The sequence below is a fragment of the Austrofundulus limnaeus genome, unplaced genomic scaffold (genome assembly GCF_001266775.1).
Source record: "Austrofundulus limnaeus strain Quisiro unplaced genomic scaffold, Austrofundulus_limnaeus-1.0 Scaffold91, whole genome shotgun sequence".
In the NCBI taxonomy this organism is placed as follows: Eukaryota; Metazoa; Chordata; class Actinopteri; order Cyprinodontiformes; family Rivulidae; genus Austrofundulus; species Austrofundulus limnaeus.
Window position 1 is genome coordinate 188,609 of NW_013952493.1, and position 15,596 is coordinate 204,204.

Genomic DNA, 15,596 nt, shown 5'->3' on the forward strand with positions numbered 1-15,596 from the left:
TTATAGTATTTAAATGTATGCCTGAGAAACACATAATATTGCCCCTTTAAATAATAAATGTAACCTGTACAACAGCTCCTAAATAGATCTATTTGTAGWTAGAAATGCACTGAAGTGACCGGGCTCACACGTCTTGCGATATAAACGCAAAGGTTTAAATGGAAACACCATTGGAATTGAACAAATTTAYCGGATGACGTTAATACAGACCGGCCGTATTAGCTCTGAACTGATTCRTTACAAAATGGTCTTTTAGATAATTTCAAARGCTATCTGMAGCAGGTAAGATATTAACTGTTCATAACTTTTCTGTGGTACTTCAAAGAAGCTTAGTTGTCCTTTAAAATTCTAGGAAGATGAACTAAAACATTGCTTATCTTCAATTTTGAATGGGAGAAGCATGACAACACATTTAAATATAAAACACGTAAAAAAAACCTAGTCTAAAACCCGTAAAATGAGCTGAACGATGTGCTACGTCCTCCGAACAATCTACCGTGGTTGTGTTGAATGWATAGTATATGTAAGAAAAGTCAAAACTGTCATTTCATTTCCCTTTTTTTACACACACACACAAAWCATATTTAACACAAAAGACACATTACCTTCTTCCTGCAACCTTAAGTAACGCTGAGTACAACACACCCTTAGCCCTTCCTTGAATTTCATCTCCAATTTAAGTGTTTTCCAGTCAAMTGAACATAAACAGATTTACAAYAAAGTGATGCTGAAGGCAGAGGTGGTTGGCCTGAGATGGCATGAAACAAACAGAAAAGAACAGCACTGAGGATGAAGTTTCTTGGTTCCTGCTGTGTCCTGAAGAGACAAAGAGTCGAAGCACAGACTAACGCAGATCTACACATCCTTACAGCAAAGGCAACGGGTCTAGTAGTAACTTCACTTGCATCGACTAAAGAAAGAAAAAGAAATCTGCGTTTTTCTCACTTTCCCCAAATTTCCATTCTAACAAACATGAATGCTAATAGTAGACAAGTTTACACGTGTTTCAGTAGTGCAGACAACTTATTTATATCACATACAGTATCCATTCAGTTTTTTTTTGTTTTGTTTTGTTTTGCCAATAATAAATGGAGGGGGTTGATGGGTGCAAGAGGTGGGGTGGGGGGTGGGGGGTGTCCAGATATGCTTTTTTTTTTTTTTACTTTTTTCTGTAAAAGTCTCCCTGAAACCAAATTCAAGCCGTCTTCATCCCGATGTACACACTTTCGTTTCTCCGAGACGAAGGTGAAGAGAAAAGTGCAAAAGTTCCGTGTTTTCACTGGAACGACAAAACAAAACAAAGATGTGTTTAAGAAAAACAAAAAACAAACAAAAAAAACCATACACTTATAACTTGAATTATGTCAACATGTGACAGATGCTACCTTTCACTTCACCGTTTTCGAGGACGGTTGTCTTTACACTTCRGCCTTCTGACTGTTCTCCTCCAGTTTCTTCTCCTCCTCCAAGGACCCGTTCTCCTTCTCGCCCGTCTTCCAGCTTCCCTGCCTTCAACGGAGTTACAAGTTTGATTACGTTTTGTTCCTGTRAAATCCTTCTCTTGACAAAAATTAAAAATTTATGACAATGGGGCAGAGCAACTCCGTATTAGTTCAAACAATTTGTCACGCAAAAAAGGGGATTACCAAACTGAGTTAATTCAACGTGTTCCTCTGTACCTAATGCCTGCATTTTAATTCAGAATTTTTTTAAAAAATTTTTTAAAAGACATTTAAAGGAGGAGCCAAGCATCTTTCATAGCTTTCATTATTAACCCCAGGAGAACATGAGTACCGGGGAACGTAGGTATACTTCCGTACAAGGGAAAAGCTCCATGTTCAAAGCAGTCGAGTTCTACTCCACGCTTCTGGCTGAGAAAATTGTGATTAAAGTGCCTGTGACATCAAATTTTTGTAATAAATATGAATGTACTTTTGGAAAGACACCATCAATAACATATTGTAAAAAAGATTTCATGCAGCTGAGATGAACAGTTGTAAGGATATTTGCATGTGAAATAACAGGAAGTGATGTCAAAGGGGAATGTGAACAGAGCATTGCTAAAATGGCTAACAACACAGACTGTAGAGAAGAATCTGATGTTTCTTTAAATTTTAATCACTATCACAGAGAGATGAGAGTCATAGTTCAAATAATTTTGTTTAAATAAACAAAAAAAAAACAGAGTTTTCTTTCTCAGAGTTCCCCTTTGAGGTCACTTCCTGTTTCACTTGAGCTGAGCCAAATCCAAAAGATCATAGGTCAATTATGTGACATAACGAGTAAAATCATGTGTATTATGCCAAGTTCCTTAAATATAAATGTATTTTCTTAAATTTTTTTATTATGCATGTCACAGGCACTTTAATGTCCCTTGTAGTGGTGGGCACAGTTATGCTAACAGTGAAGCTAATGTTTTGTTTGGTGGATTAGTGTTTTCGCTAACTTTGGAAACCATTAGCAGATCAATTAGCTTCTGCTAACTCTAAGTCTGCTAATGAAAAAAAAAGCATCTTTCCCCTCGCACCTCGTGTTTTCTTACCTGTTCAGGTGTTTATTCTTTGCAAAGCTAATTGTTTAGCTTTAGGAGGTGATACTTTAGTCATCTTTCTAAACGTTACAGGAATAATTCAGATCTTTTCAAGTGAGGTTCTTTAGTAAGGTTGGAGAAACTGTAATACTGATCAAGTTCACAAGCTAACTGCTAACTGAGGCTAAGATCAAAGTGTATTAGGTTCTTTTGAAATGATGAAATTTTAAGAAGCAAAAGTCCAGCTTTGGTCTGGGCCTCTTCTCAGACCAGCTGTTGGCTCATCAGTTCAGTCAAAACTAAAATGCATTTCTCCAAAATGAGRTTGTTCAAAGTGCTACTGTTTCTACAACAGGTAAGATATTAACTGTTAATAACTAACGTTTTAAGAAAAAACTTTGAAATTTATGCAAGAGTTAAACATAAATTTCCCAGGAGTTTTATTTGAATATTTAAAGCTGGTTGCTTTTATTTAATAAGCAAAACATGAAGTTTTTAACAGCTAAGAAACGATGAACCACTCATAACGAGCAACACATWAATAAGAAAATAGTTCAGGTGAATGCAACATTTTTCTTCATCATTAAAAGAAAAAGCACCTTGAGAGCTCAATGAGCAACTTAATGAACTCAAGAACAACATCCTTACTTAGATTTCTTCATGTAGAGCCAATAGGCCAAGCCGATCACCACAGCTGCGATGACGAGTCCGACTACGACCCCGACCACCAGCAGGGTTTTGTCGCCGTTCTTCGCCTCGTCTGTAACAAAATAACAAAAAGACATCAGAGACCCAGAAGGTGTTTCTGTGCTAAAACTAAATCCTGGATTCGTGTAAATAAAAAAAAGAAGGAAAAAAAAAAGAAAAACCCAAACAGAATTAAAGCGCTTTAAATGCGATGATGAATGGACACATCTACACTGTGCACCGCTATGAATTTATCGATCAAACTGTTTGATGACAGTTTCATTTCGTCGGCCAACGGGAGCATGAACAGTGTCGACGTCTCGTCAGGATGCTGGCAGCTCCCTTCCTCTTAATCTTTTATTTAAGAGACACGCTGCCTAAATACGGTGCCTCCGAGGTGACRTTAAAGCTAATTATTTGGCCTCTTTCAGCTGTAAACAAATGAACACCCCCCCTGTTCCCCCAAAGTTTTCTCACAAGCAAAAACGCAGCTACGACTTACCTTGTTTATCCATTCTCACCTCCTCAAATACTGAAATCAGATATAAAATCAAATTAACGTCCAACCAAAAATAAAGGAGGAGGGGGAGGGCGGGAGAAAAAAAAACTACTCTACTTCTACTCTAGTTTTGCATGCACATCGGGAGCAGATTAAATCCAGCATCCCAACACACACACACGCACACACACACACACACACACACACTTGAACCGAGTGAGGTGGAAAAGAGACGTGGAAAGTTCTCCCAAACAGAAATCAACATTGCACACAGACACTGATTATGAATGAGTGCAAAGGCCATGCATCTGACAGAAATGGTGAGAGTGACCTTTATACTCACCAGTATAACCACAAATAATTAACATTTACATTTAAAATAACAATCCAGAATAAATGACTATTTGATTAAACAGTGTTCAAATCAGGCTCAAAACTAGTATTATAGAGGAAAACTGATCATTTAGACCTAATTAAAGAATTCAAACATCACGTTAGGTCAACATGCAAGACAGAAAGAGTTAGTGACTAAAATGGAAAACATTTAGAGAGAAAAGAAAACAAGAGCTAGGAGATTTCATGCCATCAACTTTTTACTTACGGGGCGACACAACTATAAGTTTGGTATCTGTGCCAAACTCGTTGGACACCGTGCAGGAGACGGTGAGGTTGGCGGAGGGCACGACCGCGATCTTGTGTTCTATGTTGCCATTGGGGAAGGACGTTTCATTAAGCTGGAAAAAAAACAAACAAACAAGGTTTTTTTTTTTTGTTAAAAGGAGTTGTTCCTTTCCACTGTCACCAAAGAGCTGCTCAGGACGGTAAAGTGAAGATTTGCCACAATCTGCTGGCTTCCGATGGATAACTCTTACTGGCATTTTGTAACGGAACTGAATGTAAATGTTTTACATTATAACAATAATTTGGTACCACTTTACAATAAGGCTCCCCTTATAGATGGCTTACAAATATTGATTCATCTGTAAACACTTTATAAATCGTTAATAAATGTTTATTATGGATTAATTAAGAACGGGAAAGAGACAAAACTGTCTTGCCAAATAGTGAACCAAATCTCTCCGTATTACTAGGTTTGTAAGCACAATTATGTATTGGAAACACATATTTAAAGAATAATATTGTACTATATTACTGAAATATACGTATTAACAACTGTCAAAGGGAGCCTTATTATAAAATGTACGACAGTAGGTACACTGTTTATTAATGACTAATAAACTTGTATTAATGCCATAAAGGAGCCTTATTGTAAAGTGAAAAACAGTACACTATTTATAAGGCTCTGTTATGACATTATTAGTCATTAATAAATAGTATGTTGTTTTACACTTTACAATAAAGCTCCCTTTGATTACTGTGGAAATGTATAATGCGGTAATACAGTACACTTTATGAAATACAGTATGTGTTTTCAATAAATTATTGTGCTTACAAGGTAGTAAGCTAGTTTGAAATGTTTAATAAAGCACCTTTAGATGTAACATATACATGAACAGATTTGGCTCACTATTTGGCAAGAAACTGGACAATTTTGTCTCTTTTCTGTCCCTAATGAATGAATAATAAACACTAATTAACAACTGATAAAGTGTTTACAGATGAATTAATAACCTATCTATAAACTATTTATAAGCCATCTATAAGGGGAGCCTTATTATAAAGTGGTACCATTGTTTTAATTATCTGTAATTGGATCTGAATTAGATGATATAGACTTGTTTTGTTTTCTATCATACGGTGCCCTGAGATGACTTTTGTTGCCAATTAGTGCGACATAAACTGAAGCGAACATAAAACAAGTAATTACTTTAGCCACTAGGAGGCACTGTTGGACAGACTAGTGGCTGCGTCTGTTCCATGACAAAGGGAAAAGCTGGAGCCTCGGGGATGTAGACTCGTGAATCTCAGAGGAAAACCCCAGACACAAAGACAAACTGCCAACACCCCTTTTCACATCCTCCACACAAAAACAAAAGGAGGAAACAGTTTGGAAAATCGACTAACGAGTCCTACGTCATTATTTATTTTCAGTTTGCACTCAGAAATGCGTGACTTTAATTGATACAATACAGCCTACAAGTGACAGCACGTTTACAGCCGATAAATCGCTCCATGCAGCCTCAGGTGGTGAGTTTTTACTCTTGTGAAAGGAAACTTGCTTGTGGCCAGAGGTCGATACGTAACTAACACTGTTTCTCACCCATCAGCGGGCGCGCAGGTGGACCGCCAGAACAAAGGAGAAAACAATATATATACAGTATTTATAACGTTCAGGTGGAAAACACTGAATGTAAAGCCTGGGGGGAAAATAAAGAGCTGTTCTCTTTTGAAACGCTGGGAATAACCCGCCTAGAAGTGGACCAGATGAGTTCAGGCATGTTGCAGCTCAGGAAAACAATACAGAAGAACTCCCAGGCATGAAACAAGAGGGGGGTTTCACTCCCTCTGCAGTCCAAGGTAGATAAGAAAAATCTCTATCAGACTCTCTGAATAACCTAAAAAGAAAAAAAACCAGCACTGATTCGCCAACAAAGAAAAAAAAAAAACTTAAAGAGCTACAAGGATCAGAAGCACTAAATGCAGCCTTTGTGTTGAATGACACAAAACCTCAAGGTGACCAGGTGAAAGAATGAATGAGATGGGACTTTTATCCTACATCGAGCTCATATCTGATTTGATAGATTTTATAAAAAAGCATACATGTTTTAAAGAGATAACTTTTTCTATATTTTCTGCAGATCCCTGACAGACGGGTTTCAGGTGCCCACACTGAAATTCAACACTGATACCGCAAAGAATGACAGCCCTTTAGTGGCCCAGATGTGGTTTATCAGAGGTAGTCCATGCATGGGCCAGCACCACATTAAACAAAGTAAAGCCAGGCTAGTTGTGTTACTGACAGATTTGGGCCACATAAAACAAACCACAACCGGGCCAGTTGTGATGCTGACAGATTTGAGTCACATAAACCAAACCACAACCGGGCCAGTTGTGGCACTGATAGATTTGGGCCACATAAACCAATCCACAACTGGGCCAGTTGTGGTACTGATAGATTTGGGCCACATAAACCAAACCACAACCGGGCCAGTTTTGGCATTAACAGATTTGGGCCATGTAAACCAAACCACAATTGGACCAAATGTGGCATGCCATCTTAAAACTATTGCCAGACCTGGCCCACATCTGGTTGACAAACCACCTGCCATGCCAGAAGTCAGCCAGCCGTGCCAGCTTGACACCAGATCTGGCCCACACCTGTCTGCTATGTGAGTTATTAATGAAGGAATCTAGATTCGCTGCGGGAAAATTGCTCAACATCTAACTATTACCACAGCTGAACAACACCAAGGATATAACTGGTCTAGTCTGCCTTTAGAGACATGACCACGCAACATGATTAACATAACAAAATGGACCTATCGGCTGTCATTTATATGTTAACTTTTTTTTTTTTACTGAAATGCACTTCAATACCAGATCTTTGCACATCTTTTAATAGATCACCCCAGACGCTGCACACTGAAACATTACAGCGATGATAAAAAATCAACTCATTGTTCTGTTGTCACAAACAGCTGCTCAGTGAGTGTTTCCTGCAGCACTAAATCCCACCTGCTGTCACACCGTAATCACAGGTGTAATCACTCATGTCTTTGGACGGTAGCTTCAAACTGTGCTGTGGCAATGCACATCAAGCGCTCAACCAAAACAAAACCCTCCACTGGCACTGACATTTTACATTAACAGCTACATCAGACTGAATTATGCTTGTGGCATCCTTTCGTTTGTAAACTCCAACAAGTCAAGTGTGTTGGAAATATTACACCGTCTTGTGAAGCCTGTGAGATAACACTGCCTGTCTAGGTCTCATCCTTTAAAGAGAGGACAAAAAATGAATACTATATGACTTCATCTATGATATTGATGTACTTCTTAACCAGGTCATTTCCTTTTATAATGTTCTCCAGCCCGACAGAACATGGATAACCGTTTGAGCACAGACGGAAAAATCTTTACCCACTGTGAATATATGTATGTACACTTCTGTAAAATTGATGGCTACGACCCTGAGAAATTGCAACAATTATGCCGAATTGAATTTCATGTAATCCTGATGGAAAAAAAAAGGGTGAACTTTAAGTGTGTGAGTGTGCATACCAAAGTGCCATTGATGCTCCAGGACACAGCTGGTTTTGGGGAACCTTCAACCTCACAAATTAGTATTTTCTGCTGGCCGTCTTCGTTGATCTCTTTCAGACCTTTGATTTTGGGAGCACCTGAAACAGTACAAAACCTTTCAGACACTTGGACTTAAAGAAAAGACTTCGTCATGGATGCATTTCATTTACAACACCATTCTTAATTTCAAAWMCYWWTTTTTTTTGTTAAACAGTTCCTGCAGTTCAAACTCCTTTTTGTTTGGAGACATTTTTTCTGCAGCATCATGTACCTCAGATCAGTACATCCATCYGCTCTCCCACCTGTTTCTGCCAGCTGTCAGTCAGCTGTATGATGGCTGAGGGAAGCGATCTCTCCTGAACTTTTGCCCTCAAAAAGGCAAAGTCTACTATTTAAAAATGTTCCAAGTTCCAGAAATATGCCACTGTTTTTAAGGTAAGGAAAATATTTCCAATAAGCTACAAGATTTGTCATGTTCACTGGTTTTGTTGTGTACATCAGCTTTCTCCCTACATGTTTACTGGTATATAACCTTTATTTTAACAGGTAAATCAGTTGAAAACCAATTCTCATTTACAGTGACGGCCTGGTCAAGAGGCAGCAGTACAACACAAAATGCCAGAACAATGTTAAAACAAAGACACGACACAGACAGCATAGAGTACAATTAGACATACTTTAACATTATAAACCAGGAGAACCAAAAAAGACAAATTTCCATTTTTAGGACAAATTATATTTTATCTTGATTTTATCTGCTGATGAATTAAACAACAACACAATATTTACAGGTCTACACAACCTCCTGTTCATTGAAATATTCTATGTAGTTAACATAAACTTGTCAGGCTGTGTTGTTACTTTACAAAATGCAGAAAAAAAGAAGCAATTTTTTGCACAATAAGCACATTTCATTTAGCAGTTATCTGGCTTTTTGTTTAGGACTTCCACCTTTATTAACGAATCACAACATTTTTTTTTAAATTCTTGCAGAAAATTCTTTTTTTAAGGTTTTGTTTTTTCATTTAAAATATAAGAACATTTAATATGAGAGATTTCTAATTTGAAATATCTCATTTTTCTTCAGTGTTAAGTGAAACTAACTCATTACTGCACAGAGCTTTTGTACTTGCTATTAGGATATAAGTAAAAAAAACCTTCTTATTCAACTCTGGGCAACAAAGAACTTCTTTTAGGCTCTCACCTGTGACAACCAGCTCAAAAGACGCCGTTCTCTCGAGGTTCTCCATTGTCACCTTGCACTCATAGAAGCCGGAGTCTGAGTAAGCAAGCTTGGTGAACTTGGGCTCACTGCTCTGTTTAAAGTCCTGCATCACATGAACAGAATATCACCATTTTCAACGACAAGCACAAACATTTCTCCATTGATTTGAGCTTTTGCTCTATAGAAGATTGCTTTTACCTTTGTCCAGTGGACCTTTGATGTTGTGGAAGAATTGATCTGAAGAGTTATATCCAAGGTCTCGCCAGCACGCTTGACTATCTTCCCAGATGGGCTTAAATTGATGTCTAAGTCTGAGAAGAGAAGATGTTGAAAAGGTGGTTCAGAGGTTCTGATAAGGGTTGAAACATTTGTTGTTAAATCACACAGCTTTGCGCTTGGCTCGCAGCCCTGCAGATGCAGCTTTTTAGGAGCAATGCAGTTGACACAACACTTTTCTCCTCAAATCAGACGGAAGACAGTTCTGGCAAAGGGAGATATTAGAACTTTCTTCCCACTAACAGACACCTCTTCGCTGTCATTGTAGCAAAGAAGTCTGCAGGCAGGGAGGGAAATTACATTGACTATGCTGCAGGCGTGGGGCCAAATTGCAGTAATTTTTCGAAAAAGGAAAAGAAAAAGGTTCTTACAGTTGACTGTGATGTTTCTGGATGCTTCCATGGAGGGGTTGTCAATTAGAGAGCATTTGTATACACCACTGGTGTTACGTGAGATGTTTGTGAGGGTGTACACGTTTCCTTTTTCCACTTTTACAGCATTTCCCTAATGAAGACATCCAAATAAACAACGGTGGGTTAACTCAGCTTGTTTACAAAAAAGATAAATAGCTTAACGAGCACAAAGAGAAGGAATTTCTGATCATTAGATGAGATTCTTAGGTACCTTAAGGTCAAACATAAAGCTGGTAGGAGCAGGGTTCCCATCTGCAACACACTTCAGAGTCAAGTTGTCTCCTTCCACAAGACGATTCTGAGGAATGACCTGAAGATCAATGTGCTCTGTGGAGTCTGCGAAGAAATAAAAGGACGGAAAGTTTGAGTGGCGACGTGTATAGAGTGAAGCAAATTCCCACACTCCGTCTTTGTATCCTCGGCGATGGCTACAACCAAACTTAAAATGCAGCTGAGGAGACGGCTGATTCGCTGTCATAATCGGAGGCACTCGACCAATCAATCCTTTCAAAGCTCTGGTGTTTCAGCTCCACCGGAGGCAAACCATTACAAGAATTTCTTCCAAGAAACTTTCAGCACTCATTAGTTCTACTTTCAACCACACTGAGCATTTAACATCATCAACTGACGCTGCTTGGGCATTTATTTTGTGGTAATGTCACTTCTTGTGACGTTCATTTTCAATATTTTATTTATGTTCAGTTTGTTCTCAGTGTTTCCAGCCAGTTCCTCAGCAAGGCTCAACTCATCAGTCCTGCCCAGCTCACTGTTTAAAGCAGGGGTGGGCAATCCTGGTCCTCGATGGGCCACTATCCTGCATGTTTTACTCGTTTCTCTGCTCCAACACACCTGATTTGAATGAATGGGTAACAGGCTTCTGCAGAACTTGAAGCGGTAATTCAATCACTGAATCAGGTCTGTTGGAGTACCGAAACAAGTAAAATATGYAGGATAACAACCCTTGAGGACAAAAAATGTCYACCACTGGTTTAAGGTAACAATATCCAAAGACTTGTCTTCAGTTCAGACATGTTTTAGGAAGATAATTGACTGAGAAATCTGCCTGATTGTTTAATCCAAATGTAAATTTGCCATTTTCCAGTGGGGAACGAGATTTTGGAAACGATAACAAGCAGGAGGAGAATATAAGATGCCAGATGCTTTTTACCAGAAATCGACATCTGGTGAGCCAGACTACCCTTGAGGGTGAATATCTCTTTGAGGGGGGTCCACTGTGCCTCATTACCATTACCTAATTACTATTATCTAATTACCAACACTTGGGTTATTTGATGCATATTTTTTATTATTATTTAATGTATTTAAAACCAGTTGGATCCATGGCCTTGTTGGTGTGGATTCAGGACAATTCTGAGTTTAACTGAAGCCAACTGGACTTTATTTTGCTTGAAGACGTTTCACATAAAATGAAACGGACCAAACGTTTTGAACAGATTTTTAAAACAAGCAACAAGAACTTCTTTGCTTTTCCACTGAGACACAGGAGAACAGGCCATATTTCATTATCTACGGCCATATGTAGTGACGGAGGGAGTACATTGTGACTAATGACTCAAAATTGGAAACTAGAACACGTTGAACCGAGTCAGGTCGAATTAAGGTAAAGCCATTAGTTCTGAAACTAGACAATGTGAAAAGAGCAAAATTGAGTTGAGGGACTTACAGGTGATGGTGAAAGTCACTGGAGAGGACACAAGTTTGTTCCCCAGAGGGTGGTCGGCCCTACAGGTGAACTGAGCTTCATTGTCGGCCTTCTCTGCAGAATACTCCAGCGTGGACGTTGTGGTGGACAGACCGGTGACGGAGTCTCCATCCACAGAGTTTTTGATGATAATCCCTGAACCACAAAACAAAAAAGCACAGTCTGAAAACTCTTGACAAGGAAAGAAAACTTTATTTTTCTGTTTCTTTGCRTTGACCAAATGCCCAACTCAGAGCAGCAAAATTCTTTACACCTAATCCAAAGGTATGTGAGCATCTGCGTATTTCATTTTTCAATTAATATCAAAGTCTGCGATCCTTCAAAGACATGCAGCATAAAGGCCCACCTTTCCCATCAGCCACTAGAGGTTTATTGTTCCTCAGCCACGTGATGTTTGCAGCTGGATTAGCATCCCGTGCAACACATTTTCCCAGCTGTGAAACAAAACAAAACAAAACAAAAAAAAGAGAAATATAGTCACAACACTGCAGGGAAAAATTTGCATTTCATTAATTTTTTTTCAAATGACCTAACATATGAGCAAATTAGGTTTTTTAGTGCCTCCGCAGCATCTGAGGAGTAAAGACTTTTCCACGCAGCAGACCATGAAATGCCTGAAGCATTTCTAAATCCCGTCCAATCCTCTGAGTGTTCTAATTGCTGTGTGTGTGTGTGTGTGTGTGGGGGGGGGGGGGGGGGGGGGTTCTGCTCTTTACTAATTTATGAGAATCACTTCAAAGAACTCATTACTGTACTAACATTCATGGACTGTGTTATAGGTCTCAAGATACCTTAGCACAAGTAAGGGATTTCCCTCGGTGAGCTGCTGCCTAAAATAATGTATGTAGAAGCAATATTTATCATAAAAAAGTCCACCTTTGTGAGTTTGCCAAACTCCAGCTCCTTTGCTTCATCAGATATCTCCACGCCTGCAGGCGACTCTGCAAAGAAAAAAAAAACGTGGTAATGAGAGGTGGTGGTAGAGGCGAGGCTGGTGCTCCTGTCAGTCACCGTGGCACTTTAAACTTTTTTCTTTTTGAGTTTTATGCTTTTCTTCCAAGTGTCAAAAGCTTTTTGTGCTTGTAGATGTCTACAAAGTACCACAACAAATGGAAGTATTGTGTCCCACAGAAGGCCCTGCTCCTTTCTGGAAATAACGAATACGTAAATGTGCTAAATGGGGCTCGATCAATTAAACATGAGTCTAGTAAACCATTAAAAATTGCTCCATTGAATCAGGATGTCCAGAATATTCATTCCTCAGCAACAAGAAAACTGAACTCTCAGTAAGATGGAACATGATTTTGTTCATTTAAACTTATTCTGGCTGAGTGAAACAGTTTTTATTACAAAGTACCTTTAAATACTGATGCAAACCAATTCATACAGGCATTTGGCATTGTTCCCTTGTACCTACCTATGTACCTCAGTACCTATGTTCCCGTTATCTATGTTCCCTGGTATTTATGTTTCCTTGCACCTATGTATTGCTATATCATTTTCATCGTTATTATATATGTTCCATTTAACCAATGTTCCCTGTTATCTGTTCCCCTGTACCCATGTTTCCTTGTACCTATGTTCCGCTGTACAAATATTCCCCTGTACCTATGTTTCCTTGTACCGATGTTCCCCTTTACCAATGTTCTCTTGTACCTATGTTCCCTTATATCTGTGTTCATTTTTACCTATGTTCCCATGTACCTATGTTTCCTTGTACATATGTTCCCCTTTACCTATGTTCCTTTGTACCTATGTTCCCCTGTACTTATGTTCCCTTGTACCTATGTTCCCTTGTACCTAGGTTTCCTTGTACCTATGTTCCCCTGTACTTATGTTCCCTTGTACCTATGTTCCCCTGTACTTATGTTCCCTTGTACCTATGTTCCCTTGTACCTATGTTCCCCTGTACTTATGTTCCCTTGTACCTATGTTTCCTTGTACCTATGTTGCCTTGTACCTGTGTTCCCTTGTACCTATGTTCCCCTGTACCTATGTTCCCTTGTACCTATGTTCCCCTGTACCTATGTTCCCTTGTACCTATGTTCCCCTGTACCTATGTTCCCTTGTACCTATGTTCCCTTGTACCTATGTTTCCTTGTACCTATGTTCCCCTGTACCTGTTTCCCTTTACCTATGTTTCCTTGTACCCATGTTCCCCTGTACCTATGTTCCCTTGTACCTATGCTCCCATGGACCAATGTTCCCTTGTACCTATAGTATCTATGTTCCCCTGTACCTATGCTCCCCAGGACCTATGTTCCATAGTACTTATGTTCCCCTTTACCTATGTTCACCTTTACCTATGTTCCCTTCCCTGTACCTATGTTCCATTGTACCTCTGTTCCCCAGTATCTATGTTTTCCCTGAGTTACTAATGAGAGTCAAGAAAGATGCTTGGTTCCCCACTTCAATTGTCTGTTAATACAAATAAAAAATATACTCAGAGTGCCCAGGGTATTAAGGAACATAGGATTTTGGGGAACATAGGTACTGGGAAATTTAGGGATGACCATGACCTGTCACCTTATACTCACTGTAAATGTGCACAGTAACTGGGAATTCATGGATATCTGCACCAGCCACCACCATACAGGTGAAGGTTCGCTCATCAGTCAGCTTGGCTTCAGAAAGCAGCAGGGTAAAGTTGGCATCCATGTTCACACGGCCCCGGTAATCATTCGTGGCAGAGATCGAGACATTCTGGTCTTTCTGCTTGACTAGCAGGTCTCCAAACTGAGCATCACCTTTGTTCTGGAAAGAGGAGCAGAGAGGACCAGTTACTCATCTGTTTTAAATGAAGGTGCACACCTACAGTATGCACATGCACTCACACTGGGCGTGGTTCAGAAATGATGAGTGGCTGTCACATGGACGCTGCCATTGTGAATTCATCGACCTTCACTGTRACTTACATATTTCCATTTCATCATCATGATGTCTGCTGCTTTAATGGCTCCGTAGTTGCAAGGAATCGACACTGTTTTCCCATACAGCCCTGTAACGGTCCCCAGAGCCGTGACTGTAAAAAGACAAAAGCACAGAGATGTTTTATGTTTTTTGGGGGAAAAAAACAATCAAGTCCATTTCTTGTTCAGAGAAAGACTCTGATTTTGTAGTTATGTTTTTTTTCTTCTGCAGGGTCCTGATGCTCTGACAGGTCCTGCTCTTTTACATGACAAAACCAAACATATGGATGATGGGGAGACAAAAGGTGTTAAAGTCAGCAATAAAATATATTGGATAAGAAAAAATGAGAGGAAAAAGTCAGCAGAGCAAGAGAGGTCAGGAATAAATGAAGCCATACAGAACAAATGCCAGCAATTCATAAGAAAAAGGCTTGAGATTTACAAATTCATCTTTCACTTTGGTGATTAAATAAAATTGCTTTGAATCAAGAAATTTCTTCTTTTTTTTTGGTGATTGCTCAGCTGCTTGATGTTCTCCACCAAAGTCATCCACATCTGGTGCCCAGAAATCCTTTTCTTGATCTGTGAATGCAKCATATCTACACAACTACACCAGCAACAGTGAAGAGGACTCAAAATTAGCCAACCCCTGTAAGGTGTGCAAAACCAAGGATTGTATTTAAAYTGCCAACATACACATAAATAAATTTATTTTAACAATTTTCTTYCAAATGTTATAGGAGTCTGGAGAAATTGTTTGCAAGTGTTTTACACTATAGGACTTCAATGATGGGAGTCACGACTACTAGAGGGTCAGTGGAAGAACTGCAGGGGTGTTGTGAGATTCTCTTTATATTTTAAAATTAAATATTCAGATTTTTAGTGAGCTTTTTATTTTTTTTGTACAGATTTTGTCATTTGTACTTTTATAACAAGATCCCTTGTAGGTATAAGGACCGAGTTTGACTTGGACCACGTTTTGAATTTTGGCCCCCTGTGTAACTGTTTGACACTCCTGCTCTAGACGTACACAAAACAAAGTAGAACCTACAGAGTTCTAAAACATTTTACAGTTCCACCATCGCCCCCCCTTTTTTTTTCGAACAGCCATGGATACAAAGTGGTTGAGTA

The 15,596-nt window shown here is 39.1% G+C and overlaps 1 protein-coding gene across 1 annotated transcript; it reads right to left on the reverse strand.

Annotated features, from left to right (window-relative positions):
* Positions 1-542: 542 nt before the first annotated feature.
* alcamb (activated leukocyte cell adhesion molecule b) lies at positions 543-14,578 on the reverse strand (the record flags this gene model as incomplete). The annotated part of the gene is given in 15 exon segments (XM_014012396.1): positions 543-1,279; positions 1,386-1,509; positions 3,179-3,290; positions 3,720-3,749; positions 4,318-4,450; positions 7,899-8,017; positions 9,124-9,247; positions 9,343-9,455; positions 9,792-9,924; positions 10,045-10,169; positions 11,518-11,691; positions 11,903-11,990; positions 12,433-12,497; positions 14,094-14,310; positions 14,472-14,578. Coding segments are annotated over 14 exon segments (1,631 nt in total), but the record flags the coding sequence as incomplete, so codon positions are not given.
* Positions 14,579-15,596: the final 1,018 nt, after the last annotated feature.